The sequence below is a fragment of the Capsicum annuum genome, chromosome 1, assembly GCF_002878395.1.
Source record: "Capsicum annuum cultivar UCD-10X-F1 chromosome 1, UCD10Xv1.1, whole genome shotgun sequence".
NCBI classification, from domain to species: Eukaryota; Viridiplantae; Streptophyta; class Magnoliopsida; order Solanales; family Solanaceae; genus Capsicum; species Capsicum annuum.
Genome location: NC_061111.1, coordinates 221999342 through 222015786, shown reverse-complemented (window position 1 = coordinate 222015786; position 16445 = coordinate 221999342). Strand labels below are relative to the sequence as shown.

General features: G+C 32.1%; 1 protein-coding gene across 1 annotated transcript; it reads left to right on the top strand.

The window, feature by feature from the left end:
- The first annotated feature begins 647 nt into the window (after positions 1-647).
- LOC124891464 (probable cinnamyl alcohol dehydrogenase 6) lies at positions 648-15856 on the top strand. The gene is made up of 6 exons (XM_047403201.1): positions 648-872; positions 1004-1117; positions 2120-2347; positions 13770-14058; positions 14869-15022; positions 15452-15856. The coding sequence occupies exons 1-6, from the start codon at positions 721-723 to the stop codon at positions 15655-15657; spliced, it is 1143 nt and encodes a 380-aa protein (XP_047259157.1). The 5' UTR covers positions 648-720; the 3' UTR covers positions 15658-15856.
- The last annotated feature ends 589 nt before the right edge of the window (positions 15857-16445 follow it).

The following is a 16445-nucleotide window of genomic DNA, read 5'->3' as shown; positions in this document are numbered from 1 at the left end:
CTGTGTGATAGAAGGTAGATTATCATTTATATGAGATTATCAATTAATGATTATCAAGAAAAATTTGCATGTATTACCTCGCCCATGGACAAATATACTTATACCGTTACTATATAAAACTCACACTCAAAAACGATATATATTGTCGATAGGCATTCTTTCTCTAGTAACTTGATTAAGCATTCGGATAATGGAGTTATACCATTCTTAAGACACTATAGAAAGGACGGTTCGGCCGACTGAATACCTTTTTCTCAAACAATGAATTTGTATTGCGTAGTTCAATAAATACTTAAAAATATTAAATTAAGAATGTGGTTAATTGTCATCATCTTAAAATATACTCCCTCCGTTTCGGAATAAGTGAATTGTTAGGATATTTATTGGTGTTTCAAATTAAGTGAATCATTGAATTTTTTTTTCAAATTTACCCTTATAATTTGACAACCAATTAACTTTTGAAAAAGTATTACAAGGTCACCTTTTTTTTTGGGGTAAAAATGAAAAGTCATGTTAAATTTATGTCTTTAATGCGTTTTTCTTAATCTGCGTGCTAAAATCCAACAATTCACTTATTATAAAATGGAGGGAGTAAGATTTATAAAGCTGAAGTCTTGGTTTCGCCTCCGAAAAAAATGGGAACTCTATAAAGTTAAAGGCCCCCTCTTCATTTGGAAAACCAACGTAACAATACAAAAATAGAAAGCTTAATTGTCAAAAATGGCACTCTCTCCCTCCATACTCAAATCTCTAATAGCAACTCCAACCATCTCTCATATGGCCAAATCAACTCCAAAACTCACCCAAACTGCTCTTGGTTGGGCTGCTCATGACTCATCTGGAAAGTTGACACCATTTATGTTCAAGAGAAGGTTTCTAATATGTCTTAATTAGTACATGATTTTTTTTTCTTTCATAAATTACTCCAACAATAATGTTTTCCTAGTTTTTGAAAGTTCTAACAATTGTGTTCACCATCTTTCTTTAAATTGTACTTTTGTAGAGAAAATGGCGTTGATGATGTGACCATCAAAATTTTGTATTGCGGGATGTGTCGGACGGATGTGCACTTTGCCAAGAATGATTGGGGCAACACTGCCTATCCTATTGTTCCCGGGTAACTTATATGCACAATTCTTTTGGCTAGCTTCTCTGTAAGTGTTGACTGTTGATATATCACCAATATCTCAAGCAAATGATAATTTTTCTCAACCTCATGCATGTCGGAAAAATGAGTGGTATTTTATGTTGATTGTCTTTCCTACTCTCCAAAAAACCTCATCTTCAACCTAGCCTCAGCCCCACCACCTACACCTATCCGAACCTTACGTTCTGTTTGAGATAAAATTTACAATATATTTGATTGACATTATAAATTTATCTCAAATAAATTTATACCACTATCAACAAAACATAATACATTTTATCGCAGACTAAATTTTGAAATATCTCATATTATCCAGCATACCAAATTACCCAAGCTACCTGTACTAAAAGGTAACGTCGATTTATTCAACATAGGATCATTATACCATTTCTTACTTTAGTTGGATTTTAGAAATTTAACCTAGCAAGCTAACACTCTTATGCAAGTTTTTTTTTATATATTACAATGAAGTCGAGAAAGAAAGATGACATATTCTTGTCAGAAAATCATACTGAGAATTGTAGTTGGTCTTTTCTTCTTGTCAAAGGCTACAATATCAAATAGAATACAGGGATGCATTAACAAGTTTAGCATTTCCACTATTTTTCCCGAAAATACGCTCATATTTCATATTTAGTTGAAAACGTAGCTGAAAATTTTCCTTACATGATTATTTTCATATTCTTTTATGAATAATAATTATTACTGCTATTCAAGTTATATACACTGTTTGTACAAATAATTAATTTTTCACTCTATCATTAAATTTATCTATGATAGCAGATTATAAATTCCCATTTTCACCAGAGTATCAATTGATGTTTATCATATTGCTAGAGATTAGTTTACCTAAATAAAATTAAACTTATATGACATATTTATGTTACCTAAATAAAATTAAACTTATATGACATGTTTATGTAAATATCATTAGTATATAAAATTTAAACTTTTTTTTATATATAATTTTAGGTATGAAATTAGTGGAATAGTAATTAAGGTGGGAAGCAATGTGTCAAAGTTCAAGGTAGGGGAGAGAGTAGGAGTTGGATATGTAGCTGCTTCATGTTTGGATTGTGAGCTTTGCAACAGCTTCCAGGAGAATTACTGTGACCAAATGAGACCCGTCTATAATAGCATTCATTGGGATGGCACTCCTACCTATGGTGGTTACTCCACAATCTTGGTTGCTGATCACAGGTAATATTTTTTTTAACATATCTTCATTTTCTGGAGAGAGAGTTAGAATTTGATGTTGTTAGTTTAAATATATACTTTTAAATTATTGAGTTTTAAATTAATAATTTATACATATATAATACAGAATTCGACCAAAAGTTATTGCGTTAAACCGAATTCGTACTTTCCAAGCACATGGGAAAAACGAACTATGACTTCCAAATCATTATGCTTTTTCTTCACCTTTTATCATTGCGTATTTCCTCAACTTGATTATAAGTAATTTTTATTAAATGACCATGATGCTTTAATTTCTTCAATTTTTACCATTTTGAATATTTATGAACACAAACAGTAGTAATTTTTATTAATCCTCGTGGTTAAGTAAAGAAAGAATCTTTCGGTTGGGATAATACCACAACGAATCACCACTACATTCAAAAAACTATACCAATAAAGTTAAGCTAGCTATTCAAAAGACGTTACTCTAAATCTATTTGTACCCATGTGTGACGAGCATCTGCACAAATGACTTTTTTGTTTAATTTCAGTATTTGGATTTTTTCTATAATCGTTAGATTTTATTGAAGGGAAAAGAGTCAGATTTGTCCCTCTACTTTGAAAAATTAGCTAAATATTTCCTTCATCATATTTTAGGATTAAATTTCCCCTTGTTGTCATACTTTGGAGCCAAATTTATCCTTCTATTTTGAAAATTTGGCTAAATGTATCCTTCGTCATACTTTTGGATCAAATTTACTTTCGATTTCATACTTTGGGGCCTATTTATCCTCATTGTTAAGAAACTTTTCAATTGTACCCTTTAACAGAAAAACCCAAATCAACGTTAAATTATTCAATTTTTAAAAATAAATCACACCGCAATCTAATTCGTCCGATCCGGCCCATAAAAAGTACACAAACAAATATACCCCTCCCTCAGTTCTATTGGTCGAATTTTCTCAACGAACAAATATATTTCTCTTTCAACATGCAACGCTGATAGGTTATTTACAAATGAAGAAAACGTAAAACAAAATGGGGTAACAGAGAAGCATGGAACTAGAGAAAAATGTCTATTATAAACTTTGCTCTTGCTCGATTATATTTAAATTTCAAAATTTGGTATGTAATTCTATGTGCATCTAGATTTTAAAATTAGTGAATAAATTTTTTGAGCAAATGACATAATGAATGTATAGATCTAAATTGCATATAAAGATATATGAATGAAGAGATGTCACGATTGACACATAGGAATGCCTTTTAACTCAATCATCTAGAGAAATATCCAATGGACCTATTCTATTGCATTTGATCGTCAAGTATCATTTTTCATGAGCTCTACATGGTGCAGATCCACGAACTGAGAGAGTGATATAATTTCTTTGTGTTTGCACTGATGCAATAAATTTTTCATGAGCTAGGCCTGATAAATATCTAGTGGCTTACTCTTGTTGGAAAAATTTGACCAACAAAACCAAATGAGTTATATTTATTTGTGTCTTCTTTGTGGCTTGAGTTGGATCGAACAGGTTAGATTAAGGTGAATTTTATTTTAAAAAATATGGCATTTAACGTTAATTTGAACTTTTCTATTAAGAAATATACATATGAAAAATTTCTTAACAACGAGGGTAAATTTGACCCCAAAGTATGACATCAAAGGTAAATTTGACCTCAAAGTATGACACCAAGGATAAATTTGACTCCAAAGTATGATAAAGGATATATTTAGCCAATTGTTTAAAATAAAGGGGTACATTTGACCCTTTTCCCTTTATTGAAAAGGAAAGAATTTAGTCAACTACTTTGAGGAAGAGTTTGGCCTACTAGGCTATAGGGACATAATCTATATCTATCTATATTATATTAAAAGTGTGAAGGACCTTAGAATTATCGTCTGAATTTTTTCTCCTTCATTAAACAATTCTGCAATAGACAAAACTGTCATTTACTATTTTTTAGAATTATTAAATTAAAATTATGGAAAAAATCAAACCTATTTGAAATCAAATTGAATTTGAAATTAGTTATCCAAAAAGTACACCTGATTTTTTCTAAAAGGAAAATTACGGAGAGAATTAATGATTGATTTCTCCGGTGGAAAAGGTAGGTGATTGTTATATAATTGTTAAGATGGAATTGTATTACTACTATCTATTATGATATTATAACCAATTAATTCTTTATAATTTTATTAGTTATTTTGTTTTTAACTTAAACTAAGTCTTACATATTTATTCAAGTTTTCATTTTACTGAAAATCAGCTATGGCGTGTGTTGGAACCTTGAGGGTCGCACCACACAGACTGAGGGACCAGATCCCTTAAAATTAGTCACAGGCAATAAATCAGTAAAGCACTAAGGAAGGTAAAACTTTGCTGAAAATAAAGGAACACACTGATTTAACGTGGAAATCCCCTTACTTCAGGAAGAAAAAATCATGGCTTGCCCTCACAAGCTCTTCAAAATTCACTATAATCAAACTCTTGATTACAGACTCGACTTGAACCTAACTCTAGGTTCCTCCTACTTGTAATAACTCTACAATAAGCCTAGCTTGACAAATCTGTCAAGACTCTCTCAACACTGATTAACTCTAACTAGTATAAAGTTTAGGTAACTCTACCTAAGCATTCTGAAAACAAGAAGAAAAGATCATTACTCTTATAGATTGAGTAATTCAGTTATAGACTCAAACTGAACTTCAAAACATTTGCTATTATAGACTGAGGGACCAGATCCATTGAGGGACAAAATTCCTAAAAATCAGTCACAGGCAATAAATCAGTAAAACACTAAGGAAGGTAAAATTTTGCTGAAAATAAAGGAACACACTGATTTAACGTGAAAACCCCCTTACCCCAAGAAGGAAAAACCATGGCTTGTCCTCACAAGCTTTTCCAAATTCACTATAATCAAACTCTTGATTACAGACTCGACTTAAACCTAACTCTAGGTTCCTCCTGCTTGTAATAACTCTACTACAAGCTTAGCTTGGCAACTCTGTCAAGACTCTCTCAACACTGATTAACTCTAACTAGTATCAAGCTTAGGCAACTCTACTAAGCACTCTGAAAATAAGAATAAAAGATCATTACTCTTATAGACTAAGTAATTCATTTACAGACTCAAAATGAACTTCAGAACATTTGTTATTTTAGCATACAAAGTCTCAAAGCTTGAGCAAAAATTGAGTTTTTTCCTTTTTCTCTTTTTACTCTTTTGAATTTGCAAAAATTACTTGATAGAGGAACATCATTTTCTTTTTATGGATGAGTAATAGTTAGGGTTGAAATTCCATTGGACCAGGTATCCTAAATAGTATAAGTAGCACCTGTGTAGTTTGTTACACGAGAGGACAAAACTATGCAGATGAATGCCAGCTGTACTGTAACCTTGAACATCCAGGGACCTGGTCCCTTGAAGTCAGTTGCTTATCATCAAAATAAGATAAAATAATTTTCCACCTTCTTGATGATGACAAGCCAACCATAGAGTTTTGAGCATCAATACACATTTATCACATTTAATCAGTGTGATTACCACTACAAAGATGAATATTTACCCTATCATGCAACACCATGCTTTCATCACCATATAACTTAGGGACCAAGTTCCTTGTTGTCAATTAATTTAAAAACTTAACTCATTGCTGTAAATTTTAATGTTTCTCCCTGTCAATATGCACCATCATTTCTTCCCCCTATCAACATGCCATACATACATCTACACCCAGTATATGGTTACTAGTTACCTGGTCCCTACCACATAAAATCAGTATTCCTCCTTTTGGCATCATTGAAAAGTGAAGGCAGTAAACCAAGATAAATAGTAAGTATAGGTTAGTTAACTCATGGCCACTGGGCAACACTAACATAAAGAGCAACTTTAGAAATAAATTAAAACTAGATAAGAAGCACAAAAATAAAAACTCATTCATATTTAAAAATTTAGGTATCATTACAATGGAAGAATTACATATTTTATTTCATAAAAAAAGTCACAGAAGTTGGAGGAATTAAAAAAAAGTAAAAGATTTGGGAAGAAGGTTTGGAGAAGTAAGACCATCTTAAGACAGTTTAACAACTCTTTTGTTAGCATCCTAATATCTGTATTCAAGATCAGAACCTCATTGGTTAGAATTGTATCCTTCTTCTTGAGTTCATTATTTTTCTCACTCCTAAGTTCTGCTAAGACCATTGGACCCTCCATTGAAAGTTGCTGAATTTGTACCTGTAATCTCTCAATTTCTGCATCTTTAGCTATTGTCTTTTGTTTTTCTTCTTTTAGAATCCTTACCAGGTTCATCATCAGTTATTCTCTTCCTCTTGGGACCAGGTCCCTTAGAAGTCTGGTGCTTTTCAGTAGGATTTCCATATTTTACTTTGGAGACTTTTGTTTTCAGACTATCATTTTGTTTCTTAGTACCATCCAAACTTCCTTTTGGGTTATGTGACAGCAAAATAAGATTTTCAGCAACCCAAGGATCACTATTTATCACATTGTCAGAGGGTTAAAGTGTTTTTAGGGATAAATCTTCATCAAGAAAGTAAGTAAAGAAAGAGTTTAGCCTTGAATGGTCAGGATAGCTAAGTTGGGCATGATCCATGGAGTTAATGCAAAGATGAGTTTGATTTCAACTTTGGATAAGATAAATTTTTTGATAAGGAGAGAGAATATGTGACTTTTTTCTAACAGAACAAAAAGAAAAACATGCACATCATGTTACTAATCTGAGAGATAGGACCAAGTCCCTCCCTTTCTTTGAGTGAATTCTCAATTCTGTGCATACTCTATCTATTTTCTTTCAAAGTTGTTCCCATGGGTGTATACTTGCAAAGATATGGTACTGAGTTAGACTAATAAATACATACTTTACCAGGGATGCCCGTCTCTTGATCATAACCAATTTTTTGTTGAGAAATACTGATTCATATGGTAGGTCAGGACATTTTGATCAGACTAGCTTCAATCTGTTCTTCACAAATTATTCCTTGTGAAGTGCCTTAATAAAGATATCTGCTATCTGATCCAGTCTTGCAAAACTTCATGTAGATATCCCCTTCTTAACATTATCTTTCAGGAAGTGATTTCTTACATCAATATGCTTAGTCCTCTTGTGTTTTACTGAATTTTTGGCCATGTTTAGAGCACTTGTGTTGTCACACATCAGTGGAATAGTGTCTGTGACAATGCCAAAATATTTTAATTACTGCTTGATCCATAGCAATTGAGCACAATAAGAAACTACAGCCACATATTCAGCTTCATCAGTAGACAGAGCAATTGAGTTTTACTTTTTAGATCCCCAGAAAATTAAGGATGAGCCAAAAAAATGTGTCATTCTTAAAGTGTTTTTCTATCTACCAAATATCCAACATAATCAACATCAACATATCCCACCAAGTCAAAACTGTCTCCTAATGGATAATATAGGACCAAGTCCCCTGTTCCCTTCAAATACCTAAGAATTCTTTTTACAGCTTTCAAATGAGACTCTTTTGGGCAGGCTTGAAATCTGGCACACATTCCTACATTGAACACAATGTCTGTCCTGCTTGTAAAGAAGTACAGTAAGGATCCAATAATCCCTCTATACATTGTCTTATTTACTGAAGAATGTAGTTCATCAATATCTATTTTTGATCTGGTTCTAATTGGAGTATCAATTAGCTTGGCATCTCCCATGTTATATTTCTTTAGTAGCTCCTTGATATACTTTTCTTGACAAATCATTATTCCTTTTGAAGTTTGTTTAATTTTCAGCCCTGGAAAGAAGTTCAATTCACCCATTATACTCATTTAAAATTCACTCCTTCATTAGCTTTGCAAACTTTTCACATAGGAATTCAGAAGTAGCTCCAAAGATTATGTCATCGACATATATCTGAACAATCAATAAGATGCTACCTCTGGTCTTTAAGAATGGTGTATTATCTATTTTCTCTCTTTTGAGGCCATTTTTCCAGGAGAAACTTTGAGAGTCTCTCATACTATGCCCTTGGTGCTTGCTTTAAACCATAAAGAGATTTGTCCAATTTAAGCATATGATGAGGAAAATCTATATCTTTAAAACCCGGTGGTTGTTTGACATAGACTTCTTACTTTAGGTTTTCATTAAGAAAGGCACTTTTGACATCTATTTAAAATAGTTTAAATTCAATATATGCAGCAAATGCACAAGAATTCTGATTGCCTCTATTCTTGCTACAAGGGCAAAAGTCTCATCATAGTCAATCTCTTCTTTCTGGTTATAACCTTGAACATATAGTCTTGCTTTATTTCTGTTAATAGTTCCATTCTCATTTTGCTTATTTCCGTACACCCATTTGGTCCTAATATTTGTTTTGTCAATAGGCCTGGGAACCAGATGCCATACGTTACTTCTTTTAAATTTTTGTAGTTCTTCCTGCATTGCATTGATCCAATTGGTATCTTTCAGAGCTTCTTTCATATTCTTAGGCTCTATTTGTGATAAAAAGGTTGAAAATTCCATAACATTTCTAGCTTGATCTCTTATTTGGACTCCTATTTCCAAAGGTGTAGTCAAATTCTCAAGGGCATGAGAGAATTTGTGACACCAGTTTTGCTTTCTGAGATTGATTCCACTAGGGTCAGGTCACTGTGAATTCTGACTAGTTTTTTCTAGTTGTTCTTCTACCGAAGCTGGGATTTGTGAATGAGATCCTGGATCACCATTACATTCATCATTCTCATCTGTATCATTTATCTCTTGATCATTATCTTTAGCAATATCATCCCTTTAAAAAGAAATGAGTTCTTCAGCTTCCGAATCTTCACCATCTCCTGAGTTCATTTGACTCATCAAAGATCACATGAACACTTTCTTCAGCACATAGAGTTCTTTTATTGAAAACTCTGTAAGCATCTCTTTTTGAGGAATAACCTACAAACACTGCTTCATCATTTTTGGAGTCAAATTTTCTCAATTCTTTCTTGCCATTGTTCAGCACAAAACACGTGCACCCAATGGTCCAAAGTAGTCGTTCTTAGTCTTTCTATTAAATAGCAACTCATATGGAGTCTTATTCAGAAGTGATATAATCAAACACCTATTAGTCACATAACAAACAGTGTTTACTGCTTCAGCCCAGAAACTCTTTGGAAGATCGCTATCAATCAGCATGATTCTACCAATCTCTACAAGAGTTTTGTTTTTGCTTTCAACAACTTTATTTTGCTATGGAGTTCTAGGAGAAAAGAAGCTATGGCTTATTCTATGCTCAGCATAAAATTCTGCAACTTGAGAGTTTTCAAATTCAGTCCCATGATCAGATTTGAATTCAACAATTTTGTAATTTATCTTTATTTGAATTTGCTTGGCAAAAAACTACCAGAACTCATATGTTTCATCCTTGGTTCTTATAAATATTGTCCAGGTGAACCTGGAGTAGTCATCTACAATAACTAATACATATTTCTTTCCTCTTCTACTTTGGAATTTAATGGACCCACATAAATCTATATGCAATATCTCAAGGGGCCTGGAAGTGCTCACCTGCTTCTTTAATTTGAAGAAAAATCTGGCCTGTTTACCTTTAACACATGCATCACAAACTTTGTTGTCTGGAAATTTCAACTTTGGCATGCCACGAATCAGGTCCTTTGAAATTAACTTATTTAGTAAGGAGGAACTTACATGTCTCAGCCTTCTGTGCCATAAGTCAACATCTTCACTTTGCACAGTTAAGCAAGTTAATATCCCATCATCCATAGACTCCAAATCAATTACATACATATTTTTGTCCCTTTTGGATTTGAGAATAATTCTTATAGATTTTATGTTTGATACAGTACATCTATCAGATGAGAATTTTACCTCATTTTCTTTGTCACAGATTTGAGATACACTTAGAAGACTATAATTAAGGCTATTCACATAATACACATCTTCTGTTGCATGACGAGGTGATTTTTCAATCCTTCCAACACCTTGGATATACCCCTTTTTTACCATTTTTAAAAGACACACCTCCCCCTTGAAGTGTCTTGAGGGAGAGAAAATAATCAATCCTTTTTCTACCTTATTTTTTTCTTTATCTCTAGTAGTTGCCATAAGGGAAAACAAAGAACTAGCGGTGATTTTTTTGTCATTTTTTTCCAGCATGAAACCATCTCCATACTCTTTATCTTTCTTAGATTTACGGAGAAGTCTTCCCATGCAGCCAACACCTTCTTCACTATATAGCTAGCTGCATCCTTTCTTCTTGACTTTTCAGGATTTTGATCCTTCTTTTGCACTTGGAAGTCCCTAATGAAATCTTCAGAACTACCACCTTTGTGACAAACTTCAAGTTTGTCATCCCTTTTTTCTAAGCTGGCCACTTTTCTTCATTACTCTAACAATCCTTGTTGCCATAAGGACAATATCAGTGTCTTCCTCACAAGTCAGACACTAAAGTCTTCAATGTCAACAATCTCTCCCCTTTTGCTTCCTTCCTCTCCACCCCTTGCTCAGTGATAGCATTTGCTTAGCTTTTCCAGAATTTTAAAGTAACTACCAATTGTTGTCATTTTCTTTTATGAGGTAGATTTTTCTAGATTAAGTGAAGCAACCATGATAACCAGAACACTCTAGGTGTGAAACTTTAAGAGTGAATCATCTCTGATACCAATAGTTGAAACCTTGAGATTTGTACCACATAGTGAAGGATCAAGTCCCTTAGAATCAGTCACATGTAATAAATTAGTAAAGAACTAAGGAAGGTAAAAGTTTGCTGAAAATAAAGGAACACACTGATTTAATGTGAAAACCCCCTTACTTCAGGAAGGAAAAACCATGGATTGTCCTCACAAACTCTCTAAAATCCACTATGATCAAACTTTTTATTACATACTCAACTTGAACCTAACTCTAGGTTCCTCCTGCTTATAATAACTCTACTACACTAACTTGACGACTCTGTCAAAACTCTCTCAACACTGATTAGCTCTAACTAGTATCAAGCTTAGACAACTCTACCTAAGTGCTCTAAAAACAAGAAAAAGATATCATTACTCTTATAGACTGAGTAATTCATTTAGAGACTCAAACTGGACTCAAGAACATTTGCTATTTTAGCATACAAAGACTCAGAACTTGAGCTAAAATTGAGTTTTTGCCTTTTTCTCTTTTCACTCTTTTGAATTTGCAAAAACCACTTGATAGAGAAACATCCTTTTTCTTTTATAGATGAGTGATGATTAGGGTTGAAATGCCATTGGACTAGGTGTCCTAAATAATACAAGCAGCACATGCACAGTTTGTTGTACAAGAGGACAAAACTGTGCAGATGCGTGGCATCTGTGTTGTAGCCTTGAACATCCAGGGATCTGGTCCCTTGAAGTCAGTTGCTCATCATCAAAACAAGATACGACGTGCATATGAAATAGAATGATTTTTGATCGATTATGGTAGTTTATTGTTTTATCTTAAAATAGTAAAAATATTAATTCATTATCCTGTAACACTTTTAACGACATAAGAATTGCTTCATATGTCATATCGAGAGAGTTTTATAATTTTTTCCTTGGATCGTTGTATAGCTTTGGTAGTTTTTCTTGTTTTAGTAAGTGATTTTTAATATTTTTATATGATTTTGTATGAATATATTAATTTTTTATTTAACTATTTTTTGTATTTAATAGAATCATCAATTTATTTAATTTACTGATCAAAATATTTTTTTTAATATCAAAGTGATTTTAAAATTGAACTCATCAAAGTAAGATATTCGCGCGGAATGCATACCCTAATCTAGTTTATTCAAATATAGTAGCCTAAAGAAAATAATATGGTGGGCCTAGGATGCAAAACAATAGAAAATCAAAGTTCAAATGTCTGTACAAACCAAAAGGTATTACTACTCCGTTTCAATTTGATTTTTATGTTTTAATTTGACACAAAATTTTAAAAATAAAATAAATAAATTAATCTTATACTTTTAAAGGGAAAAGAGTCAAATATGTCCTTAAACTTTGTAAAAATATTTAGATACACCTTTCGTTAAAAGTTTAGCTCACCAATGTCCTTGTCGTCCAAGTCTTGGGCCGTATATACCCCTGTTGTCAAGTTTTGGGTCATATATACCTCTGTTCTCAAGTTTTAGGTCATATATACCTCTGTGACCGTTAATTGCTTTGCTAAAATTTTTCAATCTGAAAATACAACAATCGACAATAGAGAAAATCCAAAAAGATTGTAAGGTATATGAGAGCATTTGATGGACGTTTAATGTGTAGAAGAAGGGGTGAATTTAATTATATGTGATGCTGCAGTAAAAAAATGATGTGGCAAATATAATTTTTTAAGGAAAAAAAAGTGGGTTGAAAAATTTTAGCAAAACAATTAACGGCGACAGGGATATATATGGCCCAAAATTTGGCAACAGGGGTATATATGATCCAAAACTTAATAATAGGGGTATATATGGACCAAAACATGGACGACAAGGGTATTGATAAGCTAAACTTTTAATGAAGGGTATATCTGAACATTTTCGCAAAGTTTAGGGGTATATTTGACCATTTTCCCAATTTTAAATTAAATATATATAAACATATCAAACATACCAAAATATTCTTTAATCTTATTTAAATATGTCATTATGAAGAGTTAAAATTAAAAAATTATCTAAAAAAAGACATTCTTTGAACATATTATAAAAGAAAATAAAAATAAAACAAATAAATTGAAATATGGGGAGTAATGATTTTTTTTACTTGTCTAAAATCTAAATAATAATTTTATGACTGCCAATGAAAATACTTTTTTTTGTTTTAAAAATAATGACCTACTTTCTTTTTCGATCCATTTAAAATGAAATGCTCTTTATTTTTTGGCAACACTTTATATTTCAACTTTCTACGCGGCATATTTTAGTCCATAAGATTAAAGGATATATTGGTACATTTAATAAAATTTTAATTCAAAACTATAAAATTTGAAAGTCTTTATTTTCTTAAACTTCGTACCAGATTAAAACTAATCATTTTTTTTTTTTAAAATGGAGAAAGTAGTAGATATTTAATGAAATAGACAAGCAAAGCTCAAAGTGTGGCGCTTACACCATTGTATAAACTTACAATATAAGAATTTTGCTTGACAATGCTTTTTGTAAAAAAATTTAGAATTTGAAAGTAAATTTTCTAAATATGGCTTATACGCCTCTCTCCTCCTCCATTCCAACCCAATTTCTAAAGTATAGCAAAATTCCCCAATTTAACTAGTTTACTAAAAACACACAATCAAATATGTTCTAAAAGATTAATATTTCAAAATAGATAGTCACATAACATAATAATAGATTGAATCGCATATACGAACTCCATATTCTATTACGAATATTTATTGACACTTTATTTGAAATTTTTTTTCCTATAATAATATCTTATTTTTTTTTCTCTTTTCCTAATAAATTTCTTTGATTAAGTGTAGATACGTAGTGCACATCCCAGAAAACTTGCCTATGGACAGAGCAACACCATTAATGGGAGCAGGGCTAACAGTGTACACTGCCATGAAAGACAGCAACTTATTTGAATCACCAGGAAAACATATGGCAGTAATAGGTTTAGGAGGTGTTGGACATATGGCTATCAAATTTGGAAAGGCTTTTGGTCATCATGTTACTGTTATTAGCACTTCTCCTTCTAAAGAAAATGATGCCAAAGAGAAATTGGGTGCTGATGTCTTTATCTCGAGCACCAACCTTAAACATATGCAGGTTTGTAAATTTTTACCAACTCTACAGAGGATTAATTTATTTCACTATGACCAATATGGGTTGTGGTGTAATGGGTGGGGCTGCTCCATCCTTAATCAGAGGTCGAGGGTTCGACCCTGGGTATGGAGAAAACTCTGTTAGGAGTGTTGCCACCTTAATGGGCCCTGCAACGGTGATCTGAATTAGTCGGGACTCCAATGCGGACACCGGATGGGAAACCCAAAAAAAAAAATTATTTCACTATGGTCATACAATTTTCAAATTATTAACTAAAATTATAAAATCAATTATAGAATTTGTTACGTAAGATATTTTGATAGTACTCGTTAATTGGAAGAAATTAATAACACGAAATGGTGAATCAAATTGTATTTTATATATATCAGTAATAAATAGGTTTAAAGAATGGATCATTACAATTCAATGCCTTAAGATGATCTATAGCCAGCGAATATATAGATTTTGTATATATAATATATCATACTTATAATATACATATAATATACATATCAGTGTTACAAGTTTTGTATCTTCCGATCATATTTGTAAATATGTTTGGCCGAACTATACAAATGGATAGTTTCCATTTTAAAAGTTGTAACGAGAAAATAAAAAAACAAAAAACAAAAAAGGAGGTAATCATAATGTTGTAAATCACAAGAAAAGTGTTCCATTATGTCTTACCTTCAATGTAACTTGAATCCTCAAGTTATCAATCAACTTGAATGAAGATGCTCAACCGCTTGAATAAGTCTCACTTATCTTATTTTTGATGCTGATTTATTTTATTTTTCTTTTTTTGGTTGTTAGAGGAACAGAAGAAGTCTAGATTTTATTATCGACACGGTATCAGCAAAGCACTCTCTAGGTCCTTATTTAGAGCTGCTAAAAGTGAACGGAATAATATCAATTGTGGGTGAACCAGCTCAGCCAATTGAAGTCCCAGCAACACCTTTGATATATGGTAAATATATTTCCAATAGAAATAAAATAATTTGATATCACTTAAATTACACCATATTAATAGAGTGAAGGGTGAAAAACACACGTAAAAAGTATTATGATTTTTTGAATTTCATATCTGAATTATTAAGTGTATGAATTTCCTACATAAACTATCACCGGTAATTTATCAAAACACACCTCCACTAAAAATTATTTACTTTTCCGGGAAGTTTAGGTATGATAAAACTTAAATAATTAATAGTTGAAGTGTGTTTTGATAAACAATTGGTAATAGCTCATGATGTACGAAACTCACACACCTGATAGGTTCGATTTGAAATTCAAAAACCAAGACACATTAGGTGTGCTTTTGATCATTAACTCTTATTAATATTTAAAACAATATTCATATCATATTCAAGTCATTTTTTGAAATTAAATGTTCCAGGCAAGAAAGTTGTTAGGGGTAGCATTATTGGAAGTGTGAAGGAGATACAAGAGATGATGAATTTTTGTGGCAAACACAATGTCTTGTGTGACATAGAGCTTGTTTCAACTGACAAAATTAATGAAGCCTTTGATAGGCTTGCCAAGAATGATGTTAAGTTTCGATTTGTCCTCAATGTTGCTGGACACCAATTCTCAAGGCTTTAGAAAGTTTCAAGGAAATGGTGTTTCTTGTTCAAGTTATTTATTTGAAATCGTTATTAGTGTTGGTTATTCTTGTATATTAATAATATCCTAAATTGTGCGTGTGTGTTTTTGGGATTTTCTGACATAGATTCGGATTTAGTCGAGCTCAAGAATATGATGGGTGAAAAACCAAAATAAAAACTTGGTTGTGCTTTTTCTTGCATGTAGCTTTATGTGTCTTGATTTGAGTAATAAATTTTGACTTGATTTCAAATTGTAAGTGTGAGCAATGAACTTTTAGTAAATTTAGACTCATATAAAATTTGGATTATATTAAAAATAGAAACATATTAGTCCAAATAACTGTGATGGATTAATATGATTGGATTAATTATTTAATACAAATAAATATGGATTGATTAAAGCCCAATATTTATTGGACTAGTCTATTAATTTGGACTACAAATGTTGAGTCAATTTTGCTAAGCCCAAGATAACATCTCATTATAGAGGCCCAATTTGGTGTCACGTGGTAAATGACCTGGCATGTCAAGTCAAGCGAAGGATCCAATAGAATCATACCACATATCAAAATGATATAGTAGGTCTAGTGAAACCAAAAGCCCATAAAAAAGGTAACATGTCACCTAAATCTGATTGATCAAAAGAAATTCACCTTCACCATGACTCTTTTCTTCCTACAACTATAAATAGGGGTCTCATAATTTAGAAAAGCTACCAACAATTCTAACAAGAAGCAAGAGAGAGTTTGTGGAGCAAACGCCACAGATTTCTCTATAAATTCAAGT

Bases quoted from the DNA above. Each gene is read 5' to 3' on its own strand.
- LOC124891464 (XM_047403201.1), top strand. From the start codon at position 721: ATGGCACTCTCTCCCTCCATACTCAAATCTCTAATAGCAACTCCAACC. The intron at 2,348-13,769 runs GTAATATTTTTT...GATTAAGTGTAG, and splicing joins ATCTTGGTTGCTGATCACAG to ATACGTAGTGCACATCCCAG. The intron at 15,023-15,451 runs GTAAATATATTT...TAAATGTTCCAG, and splicing joins AGCAACACCTTTGATATATG to GCAAGAAAGTTGTTAGGGGT.